This window comes from Haliotis asinina, chromosome 12 (assembly GCF_037392515.1).
Source record: "Haliotis asinina isolate JCU_RB_2024 chromosome 12, JCU_Hal_asi_v2, whole genome shotgun sequence".
Lineage (NCBI taxonomy): Eukaryota > Metazoa > Mollusca > Gastropoda > Lepetellida > Haliotidae > Haliotis > Haliotis asinina.
Window position 1 is genome coordinate 37336276 of NC_090291.1, and position 25525 is coordinate 37361800.

At 38.4% G+C, this 25525-nt stretch overlaps 1 protein-coding gene across 3 annotated transcripts in view; it reads right to left on the minus strand.

The window, feature by feature from the left end:
* The window catches only part of LOC137258138 (endonuclease/exonuclease/phosphatase family domain-containing protein 1-like), a 56255-nt gene that overhangs the window by 8593 nt on the left and 22137 nt on the right, over positions 1–25525 (minus strand). For 2 of the 3 annotated variants that reach the window (XM_067795701.1, XM_067795702.1), the window contains exons 2-6: positions 17942–19056; positions 8165–8216; positions 7613–7720; positions 7182–7310; positions 762–900 (exon numbers count right to left, since the gene is read on the minus strand). In XM_067795701.1, the coding sequence (XP_067651802.1) occupies positions 762–900; positions 7182–7310; positions 7613–7720; positions 8165–8216; positions 17942–18906 (1393 nt within the window). In that variant the 5' untranslated portion in view covers positions 18907–19056. Of the gene's footprint in view, positions 1–761; positions 901–7181; positions 7311–7612; positions 7721–8164; positions 8217–17941; positions 19057–22719; positions 22825–25525 lie in introns of those variants that run through there. The other variant, XM_067795703.1, reaches the window with a different exon arrangement.

Genomic DNA, 25525 nt, shown 5'->3' on the forward strand with positions numbered 1-25525 from the left:
ATTTCTATGCTACAATAAACATTTTATTTTGGAAGCACATAAGTTCAATAATATCTACATGCATGTATAAAATAGACGGACTGGATGCACCTTGTTTAATCTGCTATGATCTACATAATCATTCTCATTGACAATACAGGTTTCTCTCTGTCACTGTCACAGTCCACCATACTGTAGTTGGCCATCATTAGCTAAATGCCCATAGATTTTCATGTTAATTATCTCTTGCAAGAATACTAATGAAACGTTTTGTTTTGCTTGAATTGTTTTCAATACTTATCTACCAGCTGGGAAATGATCTAGCTGCACACACATAATTTCCATTCAATTTTCCAATAATTATCATGAAAACTGCAACTACTTAAACAACATATATTAGACGTAGCATTCAACTTTAACACGACTGTCTATGGAATATATTAAACATTGTACTTACATACGGTGCTTAATTAGGTGTCATTCGACAACTAATCAAAGGAAAGATGAAAGAAAATTACTAAGAGGATTTCCAAGATGTTTCCATAATAATAATAATAGTAATATAAAAACAATAATAAACTGGCTTCTACTAATTTAATCAAAATTATTCTAGAAAGAGTTAATCAACATGTAAGTCTATGGAAATTTTGCTAATGATGACTCACTTAAGACCAACTACTGTCTGTCAGAAATCCTTCATCCCTGGAACTTCAGTTGAAACAGGCACACCTTGCCAGTGCATTGATATTCAACTACCGTGACTCTAGAGTCACAGGGCTTACCTGGAATCTGGTGCTCTATGGCGGAAATGAGGGCTGGGATTTGGCGGACTTCCTCTTTTGTCTTGTTCAGTGTTTCATCTTGCAGTCCTGCTGCCTTCAGATGGACACTGACCACCACGCAGTCGAACTTCTTGTTTATCTGAGGAAAAACATTGCATGATTATACACACCGAAATATCTTGTTTACCTGAGATGGGATAAGGAGAAAATGGACTCCAGTAAAAATGGACCTCTCCAAAAATTGACAAAAGGGCCACAGCACTGGAGAGAACTGTCTCTGAACCTACAGAAAATGGACTCACTGCTTAGAGAAAACAGCCAACATAGTTGCTCATATAGTTACACAACTGCAAACTACTGAACCAATAAACTTCATGTTGAAACATGAGTTATTTACTAGTGGCTAGTACCCATGTCACATATATACATATTGATACAAAAATATTTTCTTAAATCTCCTGTTAAGTTAAAGGGTCTATCACACACATAGCAAGCAGATTGATGTTTCACCCTTAATTGTTTGGTACTGGATTGATAGGAAATCATCCATTTTTCCTTAAAAATATTTCCAGATTTAGGTTCCCATTAATCCAGTATTAACCATCACCAGTGGCAGTTTTTATGTATTTCTCTGGTTGTTATATATGAAGATGAATATAAACTGTTAATAGAACTTGACATCAACATCAATATTGTATCAAAGGTTCATGTGAATAGCTATGTCTGGTTTTTGTTTCGGACTTTTTCAAGACGAACATGAACAAAAACAAGGCTGAAGAAGAAATAGCCTCGCCAAGGTTTGGAAAAAAGTCGTCTTTAAAGCTGACTGGCTAAAGTTTCCCTGTGGTCAGGCTTACTGACTTGGTTGACACATGTCATCGTATCCCAACTGTGTAGACTGATGCTCATGCTGTCAATCACTGGATTGTCTGGTCTACATTTAGTTATTTACACACATATGCAATACAGCTGGAATACAGCCCAGTGTGGCACTAAACAGACAAAATAAATCCTAACACACACGTTATAAGATACGGATTCAGTATTCAATGCTCTCAACCACCACCTCTTAGAACTGAAATGTACATCACCCTTGACAGAGTCTGCTAATGCAAACTATACAATTCCACTAATGTAAGAAGTGTTTGTTCAAACAGTGGAGCAATCTTCCAGCAATATCATGGTGGCGCACAATGGAAATGGCATTCATAAACCATACCCATATGAGGAATCAAATCCCGGTCTTTAGCATGAGGAGTGAACACTTTAACCACTAAGCTGCCCCACCATCCCTAAGACACTGGAAACATACTGGTAACTACCACATTTTACTTCTATCACCAAAGGCAAAATAGTGTACTATTTAAATAATTAACACTTAGTGTAAACTTTGAGCAAATAATCAGATCTGAAATGCTTTGCATCTCAACTTACTACTCCATTAACAGACAAAATTTGGCCAAATTTTCTGTTCAAAAACTTTTTCAACATCAGTATGAAGTCTTTAGACCTTATATTTCTTAACAAACAGGTTCATAAGTGTTCAGTCTGACTTATGTGGGGTATTAGTTTGTTTTACAATTAGGTTAAAACCCACACAGTTTTATTATTCCTGTTCATAAGAAAATGGGGAATGAAGCATTTTGAAAATACGATTCTAACCTCAAAATGAAGCAGTTATCTTTCAGTATCTTTTATTAATCATATTTCCATGATTGCATGACCTACAAGTTTGTTTTTCATTAGCAGTACTAATCAAAAGTTTTTTGGGTAAGTTTTTACCCCTATTTAATTACAGAAATTTCATTAATTGGAAATTTCATGTCATTTTCATATTCTCTCTCAGCTAAACACCTGCATCGAATATTAGACCAACTTTTAGAAATAAAAGGCCTGGCAATGATGCACGTGCTACAAGCTGGTGTATCTCAGCTACGTATTGATCCCGTAGCAGCTTGCTGCATTATTGACAGCTATTTCAGCCATCTGTGTGCACTCTCAATACACTCAGGACAATTAACTGTATCGGTGTGCACTATCTAAACATACCTTTCACACTGCTTGTCATTAGTGACAGGGTTTATTGGCAACATAATGTTCAGTTACTTGTCATGTTCTCTTCAGATGGTATGACATAGACATACATGTAGATATACATCTGACAATAACCTCCACCATGACATCCTTACGATTCATGAATGGAAACATTCTATCAAAACCCTCACGATTCATGCATGGAAACATTCTATCAACACCCTCACGATTCATGCATGGAAACATTCTATCAACACCCTCACAATTCATGGATTTTCAGGCACTACCCAGCTGCCGTTATGTCATGATTTGGCTGCTTTTAAGCAGATCTTACCATAATTGCATAGAGCGATGCTCATGTGGTTGATCACAGGATTGTTTGGTCCAGATTGCCACCATAAAGCTTGGATAATGCTGATTGCAGTATAAAACTAAACTCACACACTCAATGTGTTCCTACAATATCTTTACAGAGGAACCTCACTTATCCGGACCCCTGATATATGGAAACCACGATATTGGACAGTATTTACATGAAACAAACTATCTACTGCATAAAATGTTTCATTTCACTGGAAATCAACCTCCCTGATCTGAATTTTCAGTGCAACTGGTGAAAAATATACAGCATTGCCTGACACGTAATTGACAACATTACATTTGGTTTGCACTTCAAAGCCAACTATGCTACAATAAACTTGCCTATCACGTGATCTATATTAATTTACTGATATCAATACATATTCTGGTTATACACAGATGGATATACACAGATGTTATACTATTTCTGGACTTGTGTTTTGGATCTATTTTATTGCTTTTATTAAAAATGTCATTAAACATCGCACACGTTAGTTTAAGAAAAATCAGTGATCACCCAAATCACAGATGTTCATATCAACCACATGCACGTAACATTTCTTATCAAAGTGGCAGGTATCACATGACCTATTGAAATCTACACATATCAATACACATGCTGGTGTATCCTATATCAAGACTTTGTTTACAATCTGTTTTATTGATTTTATCTGAAACATTCATATTCACATTCACATTCAAATTCACTTTAATTAATTCTGACAAAATTCTGAATGATTGAGAAATTAAAACACATATGGTAGCAACCACCACTTGCATATTACCTTTACTTAAAATGAACACATTGCTTTAATACATATTCTGTACACTGTTGCGTTAGTCCTGTTAAAATTCACTTGTGTATTCGGTGCATCAAAACACTGCCCTTCATGAACTGAAATAATTACTCATGGTCACTGGAATCGAATATATATTGCAGTTGTTACAATGTATTCGTAAAACATATGGTATTCACCTTATAATGTTGCAATACTACACACATTCTGTAATGGTATTGTTCATATTCATGTTACTGTAATGGTGTTGTTCATATATGTTGCTGCAATGTTGCTGTATATATTCTACATGTTGTTGCAATGTATTCGTAAAACAGACGGTATTCACCTTATAATGTTGCAATACTACACACATTCTGTAATGGTATTGTTCATATTCATGTTACTGTAATGGTGTTGTTCATATATGTCGCTGCAATGTTGCTGTATATATTCTACATGTTGTTGCAATGATGTTGTTCATGTGGATGTTGCTGCAGTGTTGCTGTATATGTTCCATATGTGGCTGTAATGTTGCAACACATATGGTGTGATGCTGTAGTGCTAATGTTGCTGTAATGTTGCAACACATTTGGTGTGATGCTGTAGTGCTAATGTTGCTGTAATGTTGCAACACATTTGGTGTGATGCTGTAGTTGAAACCTTGCTGTAATGTTGCAAAACAGATGGTGTGATACAACACATATGGTGTGATGCTGTAGTGCAAACATTGCTGTAATGTTGCAACACATATGATGTTATGCTGTCCTGCAAACGTTGCTGTAATGCTGCAACACACATGGTGTGATGCCGCAGTGCAAACGTTGCTGTAATGTAGCAACACACATGGTGTGATGCTGCAGTGCAAACGTTGCTGTAATGTTGCAACACACATGGTGTGATGCCGCAGTGCAAACGTTGCTGTAATGTTGCAACACACATGGTGTGATGCCGCAGTGCAAACGTTGCTGTAATGTTGCAACACACATGGTGTGATGCCGCAGTGCAAACGTTGCTGTAATGTTGCAACACACATGGTGTGATGCCGCAGTGCAAACGTTGCTGTAATGTTGCAACACACATGGTGTGATGCCGTAGTGCAAACGCTGCTGTAATGTTGCAACACACATGATATGATGCTGTAGTGCAAACGTTTCAGTAATGGGACAGGCTACACATAGGTGGATCCAGGAGGGTTTGTCCCGAATGTTTATGAAATGACCATTGATATTCTTGTGAAAATGGGTGAAAATAGGTGAAAATAGGTGAAAAGTGAACTGTGCAATCCCCTTTCTGCCATTTCTGTATCCATCCCTGCCACATATTTTAGTGCATATACTACAACAAGAATGCCATTCTTCAGGGTATTATTATTTGTAGAAGCCTGTAGGAGGTCATTCATTAACTGCTCGACAAAGGCAAATGAAAAGATCATGTATGGTGTTACACGTGTCATACTGACGTACATATACTGTCACGTAAGTGCTTTGCTGCTGTTTAAATGCTTCCCTTATCGTGACAGTATTTTTAAACACGGTAATGAACACTGTTGACAATGAGTCATGCTGTAAGAAAATAAATTCTTGGACATGGAAATGTCAGAGGAGGCCATTATGCGGCTGCTATTGATCGTTACAGCTATAAATAGGTTAATTACTTTCAGACTTCACTAAACCTTTCTAAACGTCAACATTCATACCACTGCATTATACCACTGTAACAGGAGAAATAACAGTCTGAGCTGATCTAGCGCTGTATAATTCCACCATTGTGGACACAGCATATCCAGCCTGAGATTTACATTGCAGGCCTAATTTTCATTGCAAACACAGACCCTGGTTATAACTGATTACACATACAGAACAGCACCTGACATACAGTGTATAGGAGACTGCAGTGCAGAGAAGGTAAATGATCAAATGTACCCACACAGAACAGCACCTGACATACAGTGTATAGGAGACTGCAGTGCAGAGAAGGTAAATGATCAAATGTACCCACACAGAACAGCACCTGACATACAGTGTATAGGAGACTGCAGTGCAGAGAAGGTAAATGATCAAATGTACCCACACAGAACAGCACCTGACATACAGTGTATAGGAGACTGCAGTGCAGAGAAGGTAAATGATGAAATGTACCCACACAGAACAGCACCTGACATACAGTGTATAGGAGACTGCAGTGCAGAGAAGGTAAATGATCAAATGTACCCACACAAAAAACAGCAATTTATGGGTAAATAAGCAACTTTTTTCCTTTTTCAATTAAATTCAATTTTGGATAGACCTTGTCAGTGTGTATTTGCAGGTTGCATACTGAAATCCCTGATAATATGTTCTCTGAACACTAGTGTTGTCCCCAATGGGTGTGAGAGAGTGTGAGTGAGGGAGTTTGCACGTGAGTGAGTGAGAGAGAGAGCGTTTTTATGCCACTTTTAGCAACAGGCCTATCAGGCCTATTCCAGTGACATCAGAACAGGGGCCCATCAGAACAATGGGCTTCATACATGGTACCCATATGGCAATTTCAACAAAACAAAAAAGATGACACAAATATGTCAAAACATAGAGTGAACATATTTCAGTCATTACAGGACAATGCAGTGCAGGGTTGTTGACAGTAAGTTTCCAGTCTTACATGCTCATAGTAGAGTCCTTTGAGCTCTTTCAATATTACAGCAGTTCTAACCACTCATTCCTGTAATTGTCTTAAATGCAGGAAGATATGACATGAGTAACCTCTGTCGGAACAGAATGATGCCTTACATGGTATTGCTGAAATATTGCTGCAGAAAGCCTCACTCACTTAATGGATCAACTGTCAGGATCAATGACTTCACTACAGTGGGTTGTTGCTCATGATATCAGTCACTGGACTGTGTCATAATATTGACCACTGGGTGGTGTCATAACACTGACCACTGGATGGTGTCATAATATTGACCACTGGATGGTGTCATAATATTGACCACTGGATGGTGTCATAATATTGACCACTGGATTACCTACAGTTGTCTATCAATGGAGTGCAATGTGTGAAGCCCATTTAAGGCGTAGCCTGCCGTGATAATGCTGGAGTAGTGTTAAAAGCTGCACAAAACTATATTCACGCACTCATCATAATAAGCTATTATACGAAACTAATCATCAGTTTATTCTGTAGCCTGCACAACAACACAATCACGGGATCTTTCATGCGATTAAGTCTTTTGATCTTGTTGTTAATACCATGACTAATCAATACGCACCTTGAACACCCCCAAAAATGGCCGTCTCACGAAGGGAAATGTCCCAGAAGCTGGTTTCTTCAACAGCGAGCAGCTAACTAGCTCAATATTCTGTGATGTGTCGTACAAAAACGCATTGTACTCCATACTCTGAAACACACATCATACTAATATAGGATGATTTGATTTGATTAGAAAGAAGCCTTCCTCATGGAAAAACAAAAGACCTGTGATTTGTGTCAGAATGGCACTGCATGTGTTGTTTATAAAAATGTTCGTTTGTTGGTCAGGTAAATGAATTTTCTACATGCTCTCTATTACATGTAATAGTTATGCTTAATCAAAGGATTGTACATGAGAGAAATCTCTGTTCAGGTACCAGCACAAATAGACCCTGGACAAGAAGAGAGTGTTTATTGTGTCAAGCAGTTTAGAGAGTATTCTGCACTCACCCTGTACATCCTTCCTGTGGCTTCTGAGACAGAGCATTTCCAGTTGCCACGGTGACCCGCCCACTTCTTGTTGTTAGCTGATGTGGGAGTGTTGAGTTCATCACAGATCTGAAGCATAAACAGTCATTGCTGAGTTTGGGATCTGCACTAAAATCTGTAAATTCTCAAATCACTGCTAACATCAGTACACAAAATGTGCTGACTATGCTAATATCAGTACACAAAATGTGCTGAATCGGTTAACATCAGTACACAAATGTGCTGAGCCGGTTAACATCAGTACACAAAATGTGCTGAGTCGGTTAACATCAGTACAAAAAAAGAGCTGAGTTGGTTAACATCAGTACACAAAATGTGCCGAGTCAACCATAATCAGTACGAAAAATGTGCAGAGTCGGTTAACATCAGTACACAAAATGTACTGACACTGCTACCCACTGCCCCTAAATGAGCCTCTGCTGTAATCTACATAGTACATTGACAATAAATCTGTATATACTCAGAGCATCAAGTGTAACGCATCTCAACAAGGTAGTAAGTATATATACTCACTCTGTCTAAGGCTTTTTCACTTGCTAATTCCTGGACAGCTACGATACCAAACCTGTTAAATACAAAAATATGTTTAAGAAAAACATTTCACACAGATGTGTTTTGATTGTAAAAATGACAATGTATACATGCATGAATGTATGAATGTGACTTCTGTTTGTGGATTTTTTAAAGACATAAAACAGGTAGTGTCAGTTGTAACTAGCAGGAATCAACTGCTACACAAAATTTGAGGTACTCTAAAGATATTAATCTGGTACAGCAAACATTTCAGAACATGAGGAAGCTGATTAGACGACTGACTTTGTGCTCTGGCCATTAGGTGCCTGACTCTGAGGGTGTGGGTTTGAATCCCAGATGAGACTAAACCAACAAAAGTACTAGAATCTGTACTGAGAATGTGTGATCCTAAATATAACATTTGCAAAAACACTGACTGAAGAATATCTGCACTAAATACACTGCAGGAAACCCATGAAGATCTGTATTAGAACTTAGCAAATGATACTAGTCGTAAGAGGCAACTAACAGGATTGGGTGGTCAGGCTCACTGACATGGTTGAACATATCATCCCATCCCAGTTGTTGAGATCAATGCTCATGATGTCGATCACTGGATTGTCTGGTCCAGACACAATTATTTACAGACTGACGCCATACAACTATAATATTTCTGGGTGTGGTGTTAAACAACAAACCTTAAACAAAACATTAATAGGTCAGTGTGGAACGATGGTAACAGGGATAGGGAGTCTACACACAGTACTGTCGGGTCACAACAACCTAGTTCAACAAGTCTGGCTATGAACACACATGTTCCGTATAATGTGTCTGGTAGACAGTAAACAAGTAGCACATGCACTGCATAACACTTCACCCTATCTTCAGCAGGTTATCATAGTGACAGACACTCTCAGCAACTAGTTGACCTACTTATGGAAATACAATCAAACTTATCACCATGATAATATGATAACTGATCTTCTAATAGGCATGAAAATAGTGATATCATAAGTGTGTTATCTCATGTGTTTATCAAAGTGTTTCATAAACATTGGGAATAAATACCGTCTACATATGTAAGTGAATGTATGATTCAGCAACAGTGTTGATACAGTGGAAGCTGTCAAAACCGGCATCTGTCCAATCCGGCAACACTGGCACAAAATCTGTCCCATCCACGTCTTGTACATTTCTCACCAGCTATACAAACCGGCACATTGTCTAAACCAGATTATTTCTTTAGTCCCAGTGAGTGCCAGTTTTGACAGCTTCCACTGTACTTCTCAGTGTAAACATATGACACATGATAGTCAAGTCTAAAGTCAATGTGTCCATACTAACTCTATAGTAATTTTCTCCATACAGCAGGAAAGCTGGACAGGGAGGCACTTCTGAATCATAAAGCCAATCTTTATAGGGCTTAATTGCTCTGATATTTAATATAACCTTGGAATATCACTTTAAAGGCTTATGACTGTTGAGATAGACTTGTGCAAGTGTTGCCCGTGAGTCATATGGCCACACACAAATGAAAACACACACAAAAAATCCAAAACACAAATGCCAGATATGCATGATGCCAAAAGAGCCTTTTCTCTATATTAATTGTTTGTGATGGACAGAGACTACAAACCATTACACTATTCATTTGATCAGCTTTTTAAACAAAAGTCATCAGAAGATGGCATATCCCTCCAGCCCCAACACATTTGAAAGGACAAATCATCTGACAGCTACTTGATGTTTTCTTAGATTAAGTTTGAATTGTTTCCATGGAAGTCATGAAAAATATAAATGCCATATATCTGTAAACAGCAAAAGGCACCACTTCAAGATCTGTCTCATATCCTTGCCAAGATCTGTTGAAAGATATGAAATGGTTTTCTCCAGAAATGAAGCCCATCCCTCCAGTTTGAGACTAAGTGTCACTATGGTTTCCATAGAAACCAGGGAAAATAAAAATGCCAAAACACTGTAAATAGCAAAAGGCACCACTTTGTGGTCTGCCTCAAATATCTGCAAAGTTTTGCTGTAAGATATTGAATAGTTTTCGAGTTGCTCCGGAAACGAAGCCCATCCCTCCATTTTGAGACTAAGTCTGAATCGTTTCCATGGAAACCGAGAAAATAATAAATCACAAGAACCTGTAAATAGCAAAAGGCACCACTTCAGGTTCTGACTGATATATCTACTAAGTTTTGTAGAAAAATATAGAACGTTTTTTGAGTTCTGCTCCAGAAACGAAACACACCTCTCACTTTTGAGACTATGTCCGAAACATTTCCATGAAAACCGAGAAAATAATAAATCACAAAGACCTGTACATAGCAAAAGGCACCACCTTAGGTTCTGACTGATATATCTACCAAGTTTTGCAGAAACATATTGAACGGTCTTTTAGTTCTGCTCCGGAAACGAAGCCCACCCCACCATAAGACTAAAAAAATTTTCCATGGAAAAACAAAAAAAATAAAAATGCGATTATCATATTTATCAAGTTTGGTCTAAAAATATTGAACGGTTTCTGAGTTATGCTCCGGAAACAAAATGATTACAGATGGATGGATGAGGCGTCGACTATATCCTCCCGCATTACATGTCATCGCAGGATAGAGTGTTATGATCCAGATTATTACAGGGTAGAGTGTTATGATCCAGATTATTACAGGATAGAGTGTTATGATCCAGATTATTACAGGATAGAGTGTTATGATCCAGATTATTACAGGGTAGAGTGTTATGATCCAGATTATTACAGGGTAGAGTGTTATGATCCAGATGTTTGACAGGGTAGAGTGTTATGATCCAGATGTATGACAGAGTAGAGTGTTATGATATGTACTACAGGATAATGCCTATATACCAGATGTGTACATCAAGCCACATCACCAGCGGCTCAGTATGTACTACAATATCTGTCATGTGCCATATGCACGCACCAGCCACCTCGCTATTACAGATGGTGTTAATCACACACTCTTTCATTACCCAACCAAGCAATGTTTTCTGGCTAGAAACCCTGCTACGGACTTGTCATCTGGATGCACATGGTCAATGAGATTTGATTCTGCAGTAACTGAATAAAGGGACCCACTAAATGTTTAAAGTTATGACTTTCAAGACTAATTTCAAACCCCGTTTAGTTATGCGTATAGGTAAACTGATCCTTATACTGAAATTACAGGGCTTAAACACTGTGCCCATGTGGGGAATCAAACCAGGGCCTTCAGTATGACAAGCAAAAGCTTTAACCACTGGGCTACCTACCATGATGTCACGAAACTGATCCCTACTTTAAGAATAATGTTCAGCAAACACAGGTTTGTATTGTATTCAGTGTTTTGTTTGTTGATTGTTTAATGCTGCACAGCAATATTCCAGCTATATGGCATCTATATTCAGCAACAAACGTTCTGAAACACATCAATGAACAATGGGTATTTATTTGTAGTATGTAAGGTTTTATAATTATCAGTTGTATCCTTTTGTTCATGCTTCTCTTGTTGATTTCTTGCATACTCTGTAAACATTCAAGCTATGACCAGACAATGTAGTAGTGAGCAAGTCAGGTTTTATTCCAGTATTCCAGAAATGACATGGAAGGGAACACCTGGGCCCTGTTTCACAAAGCTCTAGAGGCAATTATTGTATGTCAGTGTTACAGTGTTACAGTGTTACAGTTGTAGTATTCTAAAGGTGCTCCAAACCGTAGGTGATACATTTTTAAACCTGGCTCCCTGTGAATACCATCACCCTCTGCCACCTCACCCACTTCCAGAACTAAAGCTATAATTACAGTTCACAGTTACTGGTACTTCTTAGGGTGCAGAAACAGTGGGGTAGCCTAGTGGTTAAAGCACTCATCATGCTGACGCTGAAGAGTCCAGTTTGATTCCCCACATGGGTACAAAGTGTGAATCTAATTTCTGGTGTCCCCTGACTGTGATGTTGATGGAATATTGCCAAAGTAACAAAAAACTAAACTCAGTGAACTCACTTTTATGGATCAGTCCTACTAGTGAGAAAATCACTGCTCTTAGATATCAGCTGATTCTAGTTCACTGTAAAAGTCACAAACAGTATTTAAAGGAATACTAGTATTCAGCATTAGATTACTGCTTGGAAAGAGTGTTCTGATGAGTCAGCTGTAATTGTCTCCTTCTGATCTCTTGAAAATATCAAAAACAGAATATTTACTTTAATCTTGAGAAATGAAGCTGCATTCATCACCTGAAAATAGGTTAACCAGCTCTCTTTGAATCTCTGTGAAGAACTAGTTAATCCAATATCATTCTCAAGACAAGAAACAAACCAATTTTTCAAAACTGATTACAAAAGTCTGAACACATGGGACAACATGGACCCAGCACAGGATGAAGACACAGACCAATATCACATGGATCAATAACTCGTTAATTTCAATCTTTCGTTACAAGATGCCTGAGTGTGGCTGGATTCTACAGGACACACTGCATGTCGATTGCACATGACACAGTTACAGAGAATACCTGCTTGATAATTAATGAAATAGGTATACACAAAGCTTCTGCTATGGCTGGTACCATATCATTCCAGTGGTTACACGTCTATACGATATGTTCACAATAACAGCTTTTCCACATGGCTAAAACACTTAATCGAACTGCTGTTCCACCTGAATGGATAAGACATTTCACAATTCATTTCACTTCAAGAAAAAAAAAAAAGAACAAGAAAGAAGCTTAAATACATTATGTGCATTGTTGTCAAAAGAGACATCAACTGTTGCCGTGACATCACAATCAAATGACATGATTTATCTCTAACAGGGTGGCTGAGTTACATCTGTTACACTCATGAGGATGGTTATTTCTGTTTACTAACAAAAAAACCAATGTTTTTAAAAAATTTTACAAGACAAAAAAAAATATAAAAAATACAAGTTTAGTTTTTGGGTATGAAATACAAAAACACTTCACAATATAAGCTTAAAACTACCTACAAATTTTAGAATGTTAGCAGTGAAGACTGTATGAAACTAAGCTGGAAAACAGGTATATCCCAATCCTCTTTTCAAACAATATGTATTGCAATAGTCTTTCTGAGAATTGAAATAATGGGTAAAGAACATATATTAAGTTTTTGTGATTATCTTTACGGGTTAAATTAAAATCTAACCAGACTTTCATTCACAAAAAATGTTAGTTATTCCATGACAAATCAGCATACTGTAATAGTATAAACCGTATAAAAAAGAAAATAGAATCCCTGATCATGCAATGTAATTTTGAGATTGCTGTTGTCAGACCCATAACATATATGTTTAAAGACCTAGGAAGGGGACCTAGGAAGCATATCCCCTCTGGATCCATCCCTGCTCTTGAATTTATTAATATGTCATAAAAATGTTCTTGCTCTTGAATTTATAAATATGTCATAAAAATGCACATTTTTCAATAAAATCCAGGTAACTGTTGCTGCCACTTGAATAAAGACCTTCAGGATGAATAAAGACCTAGTCAGGATGTCTAGAGTGATACTGCATTATTACCATGTCTATCGTAAAGTTTCTCAGTTGCAGACTGAGGGATAAGTTTCTACATGTGATTCTTTGGATCTGAACAATCTGACCAAGAAAATCATAAAACAAAATATTTGTTTTTCAAATTTACTTTTATTTGCAGTTTAGTCAATCTTTCAGTGATAAGAAAAATAACAAAATATTTCCTGCAATAATTCATAAAAATAAAATTGAGATAGTTTAACAAAAAGAATTGTTTAAACAGGACAAAAACTTAATTTTTCCTTCTAAATCAGCAGTTCAAACAACTTCAAGCCAAATCAAATATGTACACAATCCTCACAGATTCTTTTTCTTTTTTTCAAACAACCCTGGCTAAATCTTTAAATATTTAGCAAAACTAGCAACAATAACAAATCAAAAAGGTTTGGCCTTTGCCATGTTGAGGTGAGAACAGCTGGTATCACTTCCTTGGTCCAGTGGACAGAGTGTCTGCCTTGACCGCAGAAGCTCTGTGGTTTGATCTCCAGCCACAGAATACCGGAAGGTGTTAAAATGAGGGAATGAGTTTAATTTTACACTGCCTTGAGCAATATTCCTGCAATATTACTGTAGAGGACGTGAGAAAGGGCTTCATACACTGTATCTATGTAGGGAATCGAACCCGAGTATTCAGCGTGACAAGCACTGTCCCTTGTTAAAATGTCCCAAGCTGGCTACATGAAATCAGCCCTCTCACAGTCCCTGAACCACATTATTTTTACTACAGTCTAGCCCCCTCTGCAGTACTAAGGCTCTAAATAAAGCAAGTCTACATTTCCATAGGTACTGAAACTCCCTAAGGGGGGCGGTGGGGTAGCCTAGTGGTTAAAGCGTTCGCTCGTCACGCCGAAGACCCGGGTTCGATTCCCCACATGGGTACAATGTGTGAGGCCCATTTTCTGGTGTCCCCCGCCGTGATATCGCTGGAATATTGCTAAAAGCGGCGTAAAACCAAACTCACTCACTCACTCACTCACTCACTGATCTCCCTAAGGCTCCTTTTCAGTTAAAATGGGTTTGTTTGATTCCATCAAAATTATATATGTTCAGAGACTAAGCCTTAGTCTAACAGGAAATGTACAGTGAGTATTGGCTAAAATTTCCTCTGCAATTTTTCCACTCCATAAATATGGATGAATTCATTCATAAATGTGTCTACAACATATTTAGTTTCATCAGTACCAGAAGCTGTCTTTATGTAGATGCAGTACTATGTCAGAATGACCCTGCTTGTATAAATAACATAAGTGGTAGTTTAAAGGAGCTTCCTAAAAGTGCACATTATTTAATGATTATTGTCTATGTGAATCAAGCAGACACGGAAACTGTAAATACTGGATAAAGCAAGAAGCTACACTCCTCCGACAACTCATGCCACTCATTTTGTGCACTGTAATGAAGGTTACAGTGACACAGCACTTCCTGAGTTTATGGCGTCCTCGCAACTTTTCTAACTTTATAACATGAAGATTACGTGCCTGTCTGATAATAGTGCAATTTTCTCTAGGTTCATTATCTGCCAGGACCTGTTTGCTTATTGTCATAGTAACATTGAAGAGCATTGAATTATGCTGTGCACTCAACAACATTTTTTGAATGTTTCACGAACCAGAACTTCAAGGGATCAAATGATCATTTATAGAGTATGATGGTTTACATAAACCACTTCCGGGCAAGAAACTCAAAAAAAGAAAACAAAAAAAAAAAAACACAACAGGATGGTGAATGTAACACCTTGTCTTACCCTGTGAAACTGAGGGTCCTGAGGTGCCTCAAATGCAAATTCGGGAGACCTTATAAGAGTGAGTGAGTGAGTGAGCTCTTAGCTCTACCCATGCTTTTAGGTTTATAATGGCAGAGGCCACCAGTAATAGATTTCAATTTTCACACAGTGTCTGTACACATGTGGGGTATACCCTCAGGTCTTTGACATGACAAGTGAACACTTTAACCATGAGGCTAGCAATGAAAGAGTGAAGTGTACGGTATTTCAAGATGTAATAATTACATTTATATCAAAATCATTACAATTCTTCATGTGAATTTAGTACAATGAATCCAAATGTGTGTCCCTAAAAGCTTGGTATGCAACATATATGGGACAAAATAAGTTAGGGATATTGGTATTTTTATGACTGATATTTCAATGTCAGTTGACTGTATGTCAATGAATAAATACATCATTACTCACAATTTCAAAATTTACAAATATCCCGAACTTTGTTTGTCCAGTATGTATTCTGTGTCTCAAAAAATCCCTTACCATGTGGGCACTGACAAAAACTTGATTTTCAAATGCACTGTAAGATGGAAGCCTGTTTTCCTTTGCATCTCAAGCCAAACATTTAGTTAGGAATATGGTTATCTAATGGTTGTCAAAACTAAGACCGGAATGATTCTGACACAGTTTAGACTCGTCTTTTTGGGTTTGATTTATTCCCCTCTGTCTTGGAAACGTGAACCCTAAACTTCAAGAATTTGTATACTCTTAAAAAAAAGTAAGGGATAATGAACTGCATAGGAAGTGTAAACGTTGACAAATGTTTCAAGTACAGACATCTTATGAAAGCACCTCCAGTTCCCTCTATTACCACCCCTAAACACAAAGCATGATATGCACGTGCACAACACATTAGCCCCATACACTAGCATGGGGTCCCATTCTTGATTTTGACGGTTTTCAAGAAGGTCAAGAAATCACTTAGAATATTAATTTTGACACTCATCTTGCATCATTCATTTATTAGTGTTTGTTTCTAGTCGTTTGTTTCAAAATGAAAATCGTGCACAAGCAAATTACATGACATTCACCAATCATCTTTCAAAAGTAACTACATTCCAAATAGCTATGGTTGTAAGGAAGTGCAAATGGTGCAAACTGACTCTCAAAACATTCAATATTATCATATCAACATTGACTGACTCTGATAAATCTCCTAAATATTCTTCATCGTAAATAAAAAGTGAAGTTACCCTACTACTTTTTAAAGAGGATATTTGTATGACAATAAAGTTTTGATTTGCTCCAAACAAACTGCAGCTTATGCAAGATGTACACATATGAAATTGTACACCAAGAGTGACAAGACCCAGACACATCATCTTGGATTCATTCTTTCTCTAGTTCTCTTAAGTGATGAATAGACTACACTTAAGGACTTAGGTATGCATGCATCAAACCTTTGACCTGAAAGAAAGTTGCAGCTGCATAACCATCAAATCTTAAACATAAGCATGACAGCATGACATGCATGACACGATCACTATAGCATACAGACAAATCTAAAGGTGAGAACCAATGTGTCAGCAACAAAACATGCTATCATTCAAAGGAAAACCTTAGCCCACTTGTTGTACAAGTACATCATGATTGTGACCTACCTTTCAGAGTACACACCATAGAGGTGAAGCTGTGTTAATTTCCAGGTGTGCTGTGTTATCCTATTGCACTCTCACAACTGAAGAGACTCTTAGGAATTGTTTTGCGCTACATCATTGAAATGTTTCTAAAAATGGTTAAAAGTCTGTGGTTAGAATTTTTGTAGTTGTTATGTCTGTCTCCCAGACCATGGAGAATATGTCAAACAGGGGTCCATCTAATGTCTAGACTGTATTAGCATGTCTACATTGCCTAAGCTCAGATATAAAGGATTGTGCTGGGCTCTTTTCAGTTTGTTTTGTCAGTGAATATTTTGTAAGTTAGCTTATATTTGAAAAAGATAATTTATTTCTGGGACTAAATTGTTAGTCTCATACGTCTCAACTGAACATATAGTCAGGCATGGTGTCCATCACCAGTTTGTCTGGTCCAGTTTACTTTCAAGCTGCCAATTAACAACAGAGTTTGCCAGTTAACAACAAAAAGAATGCCTTGTCAAATTACACGTCTCACTGAATCAACTGAAAACACTTCACTTGTGGATGATCCCTTCAAGAACAAATCAATTCTTCTGAAGTGTTGTTTAATACCACTCAACAAACTTTACAGAAATATGACAGCAATCATTAAATAACCTGTCTGGACCAAACAATCCAGTGATCAAAAGCATGAGCTTTGATCTATACAACTGGGATACGATGACGTGTTAGCCAAGTTAGCAAGCCTGACCACCTGATCCCTTTAGTTGCCTCATACAAGTATCTGTTGCAGAACATCAGTTCTGACCCGTATCTCCACGAGATGTACACTGACACAACTGTTGTAATCAACTAAAAATCATCAAAATACTAACCCATTTTCCAGCAAGGTCATGGCCACCACTTCCTGCACTCCTGGATTCTGACTTTTTTCCTCAGAAAACTGTTCAAGATTCCAGCTGGCAATACGAAACACTCGTCTGTTTTTCCACTTAAAATTAAATGGTGTTACTTCCGCCCGAAAGGGTTTTTTGGAAAGTGGACCGAGTATATCCACCAAGTTATCCATGGAAGCTCTGGAACTATTCCTTCCAATGTCAGCACCTTCAAAATGACAATCATTATTGCTGTTATTTGGCAACCCTCCATTTGTGTAAACACTTGGTTTCTTAGCAGCATCGCTGTCATCTAATGTCAAACTATGCTGTATTGCACTCAGTATACTGGGGCCAATGCCCTTCACCTTGACTAGATCATCAATGGATTTAAACGGACCCTTTTTGTCACGATATATCACAATATTTTCAGCAAGACTCTGACCAAGACCCTTGACCTTCATCAACTGGAAGACATTGGCTGAGTTCACGTTGACCTTGACAGGGGACGTCCCGTTTGACTTCTTCCTCTCCCGGTAGCTTGACGTAGTGCTGCTGTTCAAATCCGATTTACTGCCATCAGGTGAATTACTGTGTAAGCTGGGAGTGCGCTTACTACTGACACAAATCTCTGATCGAATATGACTTAATTTTGTTGCACCAACACCTGAAACTAAGGCAAGGTCTTCAATTTTCTTGAAATTGCTGATCTGTCTTCTGTAGTCGATAATATTTTGTGCCGTTGATCTGTTAATGCCTGGAAGTGTCATCAGCTCTTCCTCCGTGGCCACATTAATGTTAAGCAAGGTCGTAGTTGTTTCCGCACTATCATCATCGCCAAATGAAAAATTAAATGTGGCACTTAAATTGCGCCGATGACCCTTGATCCGGGGTGTGCTGATCTTGTTTTCCCTGCATTCCTCAAACGATCGTCGAGGTATGCAGCAACTGTTTACTGCACCCATCTTGTTCTGCTTGTAATATGGCCGCCAATCTCAGCTTGTCATGTGACGTCCTTCATTGGGATGATTGGTTGTTAGTCTTCTACCTTACTGTTTTGTTTCCTTCATATGTTTAAGCTCTTGAACAGTCTGGTTCTTGTTATAAGCCATTTCCTGAAACAGTTTAAAAAATGTTGAAACATTTCATTTCACTGAAAATTAGATCTAAGCAAAATTTAAACTTCAATATATCTGATTGCTTTAATGGTAGGGCAGGGACACTGGTCGGCCACAATATGACAAACGTCACAATAGTGAAACTATGGTGGTAGAAAAGAAAGTCAAGGATGGAAGGTCCCCATTGTGGACTGACTTCCTCTTTGTCAGACCTCACCACAAATAGCTTGACAATTGCTGATGTTGCTGATTGGGATATAGTATCATTTCCATAAGAGCCGATATCACCTCCAAATAATCAACTAGCAGATGTCCGCCAACATGGCAGGCCTTAACCTAGGACTGAGTAGGAGTATGGCAACATGTGCTTTCATTTACTAGTTGCAATTTCTGACCAAAATTTACACAATAGGCCCATTATAAACTACAATTTCATCAATTTGTTAAAAAGATGTCAGACAAAAGCCAAACAAGTATGTGAACTTTGCCATGCGTTTCAGAGTTTCAACAGAGACGAGTTATTGGAACGGACTGATCAGACGGCAACAAAAACTGTCAGAATTGTCAATTCAGCAATCTTGAATCTGTAAAAATAAAACTTCTTTTGCATGTTGTCAAGCCTGATCGTAGTTAAACATGTCATTACGTAAAGAAGCAGGGTTACTTCCTGCTGAGCATACAGTGATGATTGACTTAAAGTAATGACATCAGATCATGCCAAGACGTAACAGCAGAAGCATGCATGCTTGCTAAGGAACCAAACATATGATATCCTTTGGACAAGGTACATTGTATTTGAATACAAACTGCTACAAAATCGTTCAGCAAGGATGAACATGTAATAATTCATTGACTGAAGATGAGTGAGTGAGTAGGATTTTAGATACTTGTAGCAATATTTCAGCAATATCACAGCAGGGGACACCAGAAATGGGCTCCACACATTCTATCCATGTTGGGAATCGAACCAGGGTTTGGGCATGACAAGCCAATGCTTCAACCACTAGGCTACTCCACCTTCCCCTCACTGAAGATGAGAGTACCTACCTGAGGATTCACTGCGGAATACAGACTCAGATTTATTTATGATTCTAAACTATTGACTTATTGGACTATTGAAAGGAAATTTTGGAAAAAAAAACAAACAAATTTGAGATTTTCAATAATCATACATTTTTAAGCAATAAAACAATTTGGAATCAGTATTTTCCATTCTCACGTGACTTCTGTAAATACTGGATTATGACTGGTAAATTCAAGTCATTGAGTGGCACATGAACATGTTGTAGTCAGGTCTCTGATATTCCATGTTTTAGTACTACATGGTATAAGGTAAGACACTGCTATTTCTTAATATTTGCTGGAGGGCCTAGATACCTTCCTACCACAGAAAAAATGTTGGTTGGTTGGCTTGTTACTGTTTAATGCCACACTCAGCGATATCCCAGTTATATGGTGTCAATCTGGACCTGGCAATCCAGTGATCAACAACATGAGCACCAATCTATACAGTTGGGATATGACATGTCAACCAAGACAGCGAGTCTGACCACACAATCCCCTTAGTCACTCTAACAACAACAACAGGTCACAGAAGACCAATTCTAACCCAGTGAGTAAGTTCAAATTTATCATCAAATTACATTGGCAGTATTTCAGCAATATTGAATTCTAACCCAGATCTTCACAGGTACAGGAGAAAGAGCATAAGGTGTTGGCTACAGTGCAACTGTGAAGGTGAATACTGTCGACACTGCTCAGATCATACATAGCTAGATTGAGGCCAGGCACAAACCATACATTTCAAATCTTGTGTATCTACTTACATCTCAAATTGATATTCTGTTTCATACCAACAACACTAAACAGGTGTCCTGTACTTACCGACTGGTTTCTTACTGTTTTTGCCCTGTATCACCTTATCCTTCGTAAAGACCAATCCTTTACACAATTTTGTCATGGAAATTCTTTTTTGTTTGATAGCCTACACCTTTCCCTGCCTGGGGAGAAATATTACCTGTTACCATTTCCTTTCACCTGATACACTGGAAAAGGAAATAGGACAAATGTAGATCTCAGCTGGACTGCTAAACAATCCACCGTTCTCATGCCTTGCACATACTTCTCCAACATAAAACATTCTGTGAAGTCATTATGTGTAAAGTTAAGTGTTAACTAAACCACTGAGGAAAAATGAACCCTCCCTGCATTTCACAAGTGAGTGGTTTTCGGTTATTAAAGTCAAAGAAATCCTCTGAGGCATTAATGTCATTGACAACAAAACATAATTTATTCTCTGAATAGGACCCTTGAGTTTTATTGAAGGACAGAACATTTTCTCTTTGCAGCTTTAAAAATATCTCTGGTGAAACTATCTCCACTTTCACCAGCTCATCTAGCATATTTCAGATTAGTACAAATTACTTATTTTTTAATTTGTGTTTTTCTCTTCCTCTGAGTTGTTAAACAGCACGTCCTCATCCCTTTGTTCAGTATCAAGGAAAATACATCAAAGGGTGAGCTTACTGCCAATTCTACTCCCTTCAGGCTTAATTCCAGCATTAAGATGACACATCATGCCTTAATTAGAAAACTGTCCAAGCAGTGCTAAACCACACAGACTGACTGACTCACTCACTCACTTAGTCACCGAAATGCTCACTCACTGTTTTGAAACTCAAGACATACCAGCAAATCAGCAATACAACAATCGGTGAGCTGTCTCCATTCTGAAATATTCCATAATCGACTGCATCAACAGATGTGAGTCATAGTAATTTGCATATCAAGCAATAATGGCCCTGAACAGTGGATTTAATGGAATAACAATGGTTATCATCAAATACTGCCTCTATGCTTTGGCCAATGTTAGGACAAAGGAATAACCCTCGCAATCACATGACCCTAAAAACTGATTTACTACTTTCTGACTTACAAAATTGTCTTTTTTCAGAATAGTGGGTAAGAACCAATACCTTCTTGTTGACTTAAGCTATTGCTACAATTGTCTCTATTAACATTTGATTCTTCCAATACAAATTGAGAAATATACACAGTACCAACTTGGCCAACTCTTATTTAATAACTTCACTGTACAGGTCCCCAAATAACTCAACATATATTTCATGAAGTCCTGAATACAATGACCTAACAAGGTGTCCCGGTGCCATTTCCATAAGCATTCATATGAGTGTTCTGGTTTAATTATATGCTACATATGTAGCGATAAAAACTGAAAAATATTTGTGCATAAAAAATAATCATCATCATTTTCACCATCCTCCACCTCGTCATCCTCCTCCTCCTCCTCATCATCATCATCACCGTCATCATCATCATCATCATCATCATCATCACCACCACCACCACCATCATCATCATCATCATCATCATCATCAATTTTTAACATTATTATTGTTATTATTAATTAATATTTCAAGTATTTGTTGCTGTTCATCCATCTGTAAGCACTGAGCGATGGAACAGATACTCCCAGACATGGTTTCCTACCTGAGCTTGATCAATGTTGCGCTTCTAGTCCCTGCATCATAGATGAGCCCTGTTGCATTGTATCACACCATAACACTTACAACATCTCTCACGGAGCAGAAACTGACAACAAAGTGTTCCCCTGATAATTCAGTCAAACTGACGACTCACCTGATGGCTCCACAACCTACTGGTAACACATATATATCTGACAGTCTACACAGCAGCACAACATACAGTGTATCCCTACGAAGCCAAGGACCTTCTGTCGACTGTGTGTCACGCCAAACACCACAGCCTTGGTGTATTGAACAGCTACTATTGAGCTGTAACATGTGCAATTTAATTCAAGTGCAGCACGCTTACTCCACTTTTCATACTGCTTTTTGCACTAGGGCTTGCCGTGGATATGATCCGTGACTACCGATCCGTGACGTGTGACCACTACGTACTTATCCTGGTCATGTCTCTTGTACCAGCCTTCAGCACTGATCGTGACATATGGCCAGGTGTGCATCAGATGAATTCCTCTCTGCACTAGAGCAGATTATAATTTCTGCTTCACCTAATTGTGTCTGTGTAAGTAGAGAACAGACTAAATTGAAAATTGTTTTGACACACTGGTGATCTGTAACTGAGGACATAAAGCACACTTGTTCATTAATGGCTACAAGTAACATTTTGAATTCAACAACTAGAGACTCATGATGGGTGGGGGTGGGGATATGACTGCTTTGTTCTAGGTGTGGGAGATACAAAAGTGTTGTGGGGGTGGGGATATGATTGCTTTGTTCTACGTGTGGGAGATACAAAAGTGTTGTGGGGGTGGGGATATGACTGCTTTGTTCTAGGTGTGGGAGATACAAAAGTGTTGTTGGGGGTGGGGATATGACTGCTTTGTTCTATGTGTGGGAGATACAAAAGTGTTGTTGGGGGTGGGGATATGATTGCTTTGTTCTACGTGTGGGAGATACAAAAGTGTTGTTGGGGGTGAGGATATGACTGCTTTGTTCTAGGTGTGGGAGATACAAAAGTGTTGTGGGGGTGGGGATATGACTGCTTTGTTCTAGGTGTGGGAGATACAAAAGTGTTGTTGGGGGTGGGGATATGACTGCTTTGTTCTAGGTGTGGGAGATACAAAAGTGTTGTTGGGGGTGGGGATATGACTGCTTTGTTCTAGGTGTGGGAGATACAAAAGTGTTGTGGGGGGTGGGGATATGACTGCTTTGTTCTAGGTGTGGGAGATACAAAAGTGTTGTGGGGGTGGGGATATGACTGCTTTGTTCTAGGTGTGGGAGATACAAAAGTGTTGTGGGGGTGGGGATATGACTGCTTTGTTCTAGGTGTGGGAGATACAAAAGTGTTGTGGGGGTGGGGATATGACTGCTTTGTTCTAGGTGTGGGAGATACAAAAGTGTTGTGGGGTGGGAATATGACTGCTTTGTTCTAGGTGTGGGAGATACAAAAATGTTGTGGGGTGGGGATATGACTGCTTTGTTCTAGGTGTGGGAGATACAAAAGTGTTGTGGGGGTGGGGATATGACTGCTTTGTTCTAGGTGTGGGAGATACAAAAGTGTTGTGGGGTGGGAATATGACTGCTTTGTTCTAGGTGTGGGAGATACAAAAATGTTGTGGGGTGGGAATATGACTGCTTTGTTCTAGGTGTGGGAGATACAAAAATGTTGTGGGGTGGGAATATGACTGCTTTGTTCTAGGTGTGGGAGATACAAAAATGTTGTGGGGTGGGGATATGACTGCTTTGTTCTAGGTGTGGGAGATACGTACAAAAGTGTTGTGGGGGTGGGGATATGACTGCCTTGTTCTAGGTGTGGGAGATACAAAAGTCTTGTTAGGGGTGGGAATATGACTGCTTTGTTCTAGGTGTGGGAGATACAAAAATGTTGTGGGGTGTGGTGTGGGTGGTAATATGATTGCTCTGTTCTAGGTGTGGGAGATACAAAAGTGTTATTTGGGTAATGGTTGATGTTGGAATATTATCAAGAATGTTCGGGTGTTCGCGACACAGAAAGGGTGGTGTGTGGAGGATGATTATTGCAGGTGGTTTGATCTATGAATGCACTGATATACTTAACAAGGTGCCAAATGATTTAAAGCTCTTTTCACAAGTTTCAATTTAATATCAAGGTTTTGCCTTGAATGGAACATGAGCTTCAGTCTAAAATCAAGATTAAGCCTTGATAAGTTTACCCAGAAAAAATACCCCAAAACAATCGGCAAAACATTCATATTGAATTTGGATGAGAGAGTTATATTCCATTAATTGCTAGATGTAATAAGATAGTCTTCAATCACCCCAAACTGTCAATTGTTCATACAGCAACATAGACAACGAGCTGTTCAATTCACTGTCTTCAGAGTACTATAGAGCAAGTGGACATTCCACCAGCTCACGACCTTGCAACAGGTGTCCCCACCATAGGCCCTCGTGTCTTTGTGAGGATTAAAGATTAAAAAAAGATATTTATTTTCATAGGTAACCCTTGACTCAAAATGCTTCACAGTACAATTCATCATAAAAAGAACCGGACCCATTGTGCTACCCCACAGGCCTCCTTTGTTGATTGCTACACTATCATCGCATGCTATCGATTAAAGCTTAAAGTAAACATTATCATGGATGATTGGCCTATTGACCACCATTCATGACACCTACCAATTCTTTATTGTTAATTGTGCAAGTTGACTGAAAGATGATTTTGACCCTCAACTAATCAAACTAGTCACAAAAGGATGACAATAAGTCCACACAAAACGGAAGTGTGGTTCAAGCAAGCCATTTGATCGGTCAATGCCTGAATGCAAGGACCTTAAAACTAATCATTAAATTACGGGTACCCAGGACCCTCATGTTTGTGAGTTAGGGTAAATACTTGATCTTATCAAGGCCAGAATAATTGTGTTATAAAAACATTTTAAATCATCAATCGCAAAAAACAAACTTGACCTATATTTTCT